The sequence below is a fragment of the Austrofundulus limnaeus genome, unplaced genomic scaffold (assembly GCF_001266775.1).
Source record: "Austrofundulus limnaeus strain Quisiro unplaced genomic scaffold, Austrofundulus_limnaeus-1.0 Scaffold842, whole genome shotgun sequence".
NCBI classification, from domain to species: Eukaryota; Metazoa; Chordata; class Actinopteri; order Cyprinodontiformes; family Rivulidae; genus Austrofundulus; species Austrofundulus limnaeus.
Genome location: NW_013953244.1, coordinates 137,109 through 142,480, shown reverse-complemented (window position 1 = coordinate 142,480; position 5,372 = coordinate 137,109). Strand labels below are relative to the sequence as shown.

General features: G+C 38.6%; 1 protein-coding gene across 1 annotated transcript in view; it reads right to left on the bottom strand.

The window, feature by feature from the left end:
* Window positions 1–5,372, bottom strand: part of LOC106532859 (calsequestrin-1) — a 36,307-nt gene that overhangs the window by 3,157 nt on the left and 27,778 nt on the right. Inside the window, exons 2-8 of the mRNA XM_014029012.1 lie at window positions 4,154–4,247; window positions 2,560–2,660; window positions 2,370–2,481; window positions 1,148–1,221; window positions 866–996; window positions 637–682; window positions 464–518 (exon numbers count right to left, since the gene is read on the bottom strand). Of these exons, the coding sequence (XP_013884466.1) occupies window positions 464–518; window positions 637–682; window positions 866–996; window positions 1,148–1,221; window positions 2,370–2,481; window positions 2,560–2,660; window positions 4,154–4,247 (613 nt within the window). The remainder of the gene's footprint in view (window positions 1–463; window positions 519–636; window positions 683–865; window positions 997–1,147; window positions 1,222–2,369; window positions 2,482–2,559; window positions 2,661–4,153; window positions 4,248–5,372) is intronic.

Genomic DNA, 5,372 nt, shown 5'->3' with positions numbered 1-5,372 from the left:
ATTTAATTTAATTTGGAAGCCTTATCAACACGGACTGACTTCATTCACTTCCTCCACTGCTGTATGCTAAACTAACTACGCGCAGAACATCGATGTCATTCAAAACTCCGCCTTCTGTTTGTTGATTGGCCCAGGTAAAATAAACTGACACCGCGCAGAAAATCGACATTCTGTTCTCTGATTGGCCCGGCTAAAAATCTGCCAACAAAATCCTTGTTAATGGGAGAAATCCCAGACGGAGCAGAGAAGCAAAACTAGAATTGAGCAGAGCTGCGTAGGAAGGCAAGGGCCAGGCTAATACGTATCTCTTTGAAGCTCTCACAGGCCACATAAAATGCCACAGCAGGCTACATTTGGTACAGGGGCTTTGAGTTTGACACATTATGTATATTATACTTTTAGTTTATGCTATAGAAAATGTGAAAAAAGTGATTGTTAAATAAAACCCTAAAGAACTTCTCACCTGGGTCGTCCTCCTCAGCAAAGGCAACAATGTGCTCTCCATCAATGTCATCTTCCTGTGTGCATAAAACAGGAGCTGTCAAGGTTTGTAGTCATTTTCCAACCGTGTACTTACAAAACAATGTGAACATTGTTGAATGTTTCAAATATYTTTAGATGTGTTGACAACCTTACCCAGATTTCATACATGCTGTGGGGCTCCAGTTTCCTCAGAGTTGGTCTGAAACACAAAAATATGAACAGAGTCTAAAGTTTGTCCACAGACCATTTGTAACATGTAGTTTCACAGGTGCCTCCTCCAACTAACCCTAACACTAACCTAACTAACCTAACCCTAACCTTTGTGTATCATAAAGCTGGTGAAATGGTCCAACACAAAGCTCAATTCAACACAGAATCCCACCTGTCGTGCTGTTCGATGTACTCAATAAGCTCAGACTCAATGTAGGGTTTTCCTGGAATGGTAACAGGTTCGTTCATGAAAGGTTCGTAGAAATCAACTTCATTTAGCTTCAGTTTTAACTTCTTGGCAATCTGAGAAAATATCAGAATTGGTGAAAGTTAGAGAACAAATATTTTTAAAAAGTTCCATGAATTTCCAAAATGTAAAGAAAGTAAAATGTCCGAAATGTAAAGGAAGAACACTTCTCATACTGCACAAAAGTTCAAAGCAAACAGCTTAGACCTTTGGATCAAACGTGGCGTAGAATTTGACAAAAGGGTGGAACTCTTCAGCTGRGTCATCGTACTCGATATAATCTGGAAGGAAAAAATTGCAAAGAAAACTTAACTTTTATGTTCACTAAAACAGTTAAAGTTCCCTTCACCCTGGAGAATGAACCTGCTCTGACAGAAAACAAAACAAAGCCAGAGTGTACAGGGTGAGCTAAAAGTCTCATGATACCCTTTTATTTCAGAAATGAAAGGGAAAATTAAATATCTGAATACAGTACCTCTGCAAGAAATGACTGATGAGTCTATATTATAGGCCATGTCTGAAACATGGCTGCCATTTTGACAGCCACCATATTGGATCAATGGCAAGTTTTTCCAATGGGAAGATGGTAATTTAGTAAATCAAAGACCAGAATTGTTTTTAAAAACTGATTGCTGCTTGCAATTTCTTTGAGGTTCAAAAGTTACCAACACTGGAAGTTGGGAACATGGCCTGTGAATGCACAGCTATTTCATGAGTTTAACTGGGGGTGCTGAACACAGACATACCTGTGACAAACAACAAAAGATTGAACTTTCTGTATTGATCATTTCTGAATATTGCACATCTGAATGCAGCAAGCCATCCTCAGACAATTCTGGTCTTCTGTGATATTATCCATGCCTGAGGTCTTRGGGTGCTTATTAAGAACATATGAGTGATAATGCATTATGGGTACTAAGTGGTTTCAAGACTCAAAMCCTCTGTGCTTAGATTGTGATGTTTATCTTTGTTTATGAAGGTGGAGTGTTGAGGCAGAGTATCCATGATCTAGGGTCCATTTGGTCATTGAGAATTTAAATTAGACTGGTCACATTGGCTTCAGTTTCAAAGTGTGATTATTTGACAATGGAACAGAAACAATCTTACTTGGTTCAAGGAAATTGTGCCAGGATGGGCACATATTTGCCCATCCTGGCACATATATGCCCATCCTTCCACGTCCATTGAGCTCCTCTCAAGGACGTGGAAGATAAAAGGGAAACCCTATGGTAAGTACCAAGAACATAGCAGCATCATGATTGCCTTCACACAGGAGGTTTTCTAAAGTAGCTACAGCCATGTTCCAATTAGTTGTGTATGTTGTGCAAATCAAAATGAAGTCATTAGCCTGTGTGAAAGGGATCTTACAGAAGAGTGGGTTTTAAGCTCAGCCTTTTGATCAAATAAAAATAAAAAGCAGTCAACTTACGAGGGGACTTCTCGCTCTTGAAGTAGCCGACCAGCCTGATGACATCATCCAAGTTATAGAAGCCCTTCAGTTCACGTTCATTGTCGATGATCTCCACAGGTTCTTCAATCACCTGACAGGAAGACACTTATGGAAATGTACAGAGAACAACATCTCACCATATTCTTTTTCAAAACTATCAGTCACTTACATCATAGAGAAACTCAACAATGGTGTCTGCAGCCAGCTCTCCGTCATATTCAATTATCTCGTTGTCAGCAAAAATGTAGATACTCTCCACTTCATCCAGACCTGGGGATAGATCAGGGTTTTGACTGTTAAATTCCATCTTAATAAGAGGTCTAATTTATTATTTTCTGCTCTCGTCTATTAAAAGGTGAGGTACAGCCAGATGATGTCATCAGTCTAGCTAAAATGTTCATAAAAATATTTTTATTATTTGGTATTTAAATATTAAACAAAGAAAAAAAAGTATAGTATCAAGTGTGTCAAAGTTGTACAGTATGTGAAAAAATACCCCATCTTAGGGATGGACAACTAGCGGCTCGGGGGCACACAACTTTTTTTCTTAGCTCTGTAATGGCTGAATTATAGTTGTGCTTTGGGTACTCACACAGGGCATGTACGCACCCTCGCCAGTGACACAGGTGTTATACTTGACTGTTACGTTATTGTAGTATTCTTCAAAAGTAAAAGTGGAAGTACACTTTATATCTTGTGAAAATGTTGTAAGTAGGAGAGCAAAAGCCRGACAGACTTTGTGGATTTACAAAAATTTTGAGGTGCTCGACACAGCACAAGGCCAACGCGRAGGGGCAGGATGGCACGATTGCATCACTATTGGCGCATACCACTCATACACGGTGCAATGCATCAACTATAAACCTTTTGCTTTCTGTTCACAGCTTTTCAAGTCAAACCTATGTATGTGTTTAATCAAGAATTTTAATACAAGTCYCAGCTACAACATGTTGCACAAAGCTAAATATGAGAAAATTACTGAAGTCTCAAGTACATAAACTACAGCAACTTCTTACCAGAACCACAACCATGCAGGAGTCTGCACTCAAGTTGTCTTTTGCCATTACACTTCAGCTTGCTCAATTAAGTGTTGATTTTTTTGTTTGCTTCAAACATTTTATATTTATATTTATAAAACAAGAGTGCAACGGTTACACGTGCATTTGAGCATAAAATATGTTAAGTTACTGCATTGTTTAATAAACATATACACATCAAATATGGTAGTGGTAAATTAACCCTATTGGTGTTTATTTGAAATATTTGTGGTGTACACAAACATTTTTAAAATTGCAGTTTTATTYCATTTGGGTAAGTGTGCAGTGTTATGCGGCCCTCTGGTAGCTTCAACAAAAAAAAAATTTGGCCCTTCCCATCATTTAAGTTGTCCATCCCTTGCCTATACCACTTTTAAAGCCATAACTGCTTAGCTTCAGCTTAGCTTTTTTTAAACACATCTTTTAACACATTTTAACACATCTTGTAACAGCTGATGTAACAAGTGTCATGTCTTTGGTGAACACTTGGGGGCAGTGTTGATGCGTAAACTGTCTCTGCTTTTATTCATTTTTTTTCTTTCCTTTTCACATCTGAATAAAAGAATCTTCTCAAATGTATTCAATCAGTTAGGGTTAGTTTTTATTTTAAGTGAAGAAAAAGATATGTAATCCAACATATAACATTGTTGTACTTTTGTCATAACTTCAAGTTTGTAAGAGGAAAACAAAAGCTCACTTCTACAACCACGTTTCTGCCAAGCTTACCCAGCTTCTTGGCAACAGCAGAGGCCGTCTTTTCATCRACCAGGCCGAATCCGATGTCCTCATCCTCAAGTTCATCCAGAACTTGGGCCGCAAGCTGCACAGAGAAAAGAAAACACAAGAAGGAAGGGGGCAATGGGCAAAAATACAACAAAATAAAAGCTCTATCTGATAGCATAAGCGCTGATTTTATCACAAATGTAATAAAATCTCGGCTCACCACTGAACACGGTCTATATGCTTGAGTAACAAACCTTAGCATTTCCTCTCAGTTTCAGTGCCTTAAAGGCAATAGCTTTCAAGTGTTGGCTGCATTTTCTAAACCTGAGTGAAACCAAAACCAACAATCAACAGGCCTCTCAYCAGACAGAGGACACACAGCAGAGCCTCCAAAAGAACAAGAGCTTCAAAACTTGAGCCAATTATGTTAAAGGCAAAAGGTCCTGCAACAGATGTGTTGGACAGGAGAGAAGCGCACACATCGCCAAAGTTAATGCTGCACATACATACAGCTGAAACTAGATGTTTACGTACACTATAAAAATACACAGAACCATTGATTCCTTCTATGTTACATTAAATAAGACTTTTCCTGGTTTAGATCAGAGGATTCCTAAAATTGTTATCTTAGTTCCTCTAAAGTCACAGTTTACATAATGGTGATGGTAAGTGGGGATAGATGAAGGACCCATATAAGCGGGGGCCTCGTAAGTGGGCCCATTTCTCTCCCCAWAAGGACACTGAGCTTTATTCAAACCTTTGTGTCCCTGTGATGAAAGACACAATCTTAGAAACACTCAGTGTTCTGAGCTACTTCAGATCCATAACGAGGTCTCGAAGAATTGTTTCTTTTTGACTGCTCAGAGCCAAGCAGCAGGGCTGCCAGTGGCATAGGGAGTATAGGCAAATGCTAAGGGCGCCATCCATCTACGAGGTGCCACAAATGGGGATGGAAACAATATTTTATAACTTTTTTTTATCAGTGTATAGTTGATTTAGTCTGTAAAATAATCACTGGTTACTCAGGTTTATGAGGGTAATTTGTTCTGTTTTGTTWCTACTTGAGGTGTTATATGGTGCAGAGGATATTTTATGACAAAAGCATCATATGATGCAGTAAAGACTAACTGTTGTTTGGTGTTTAAATAAAAATAAAATCAGGATGATAGAAGCTTCAGTTACGATCTCAGATAAAGTTCAGGTTGAAGTCTGGTTTTCAGTG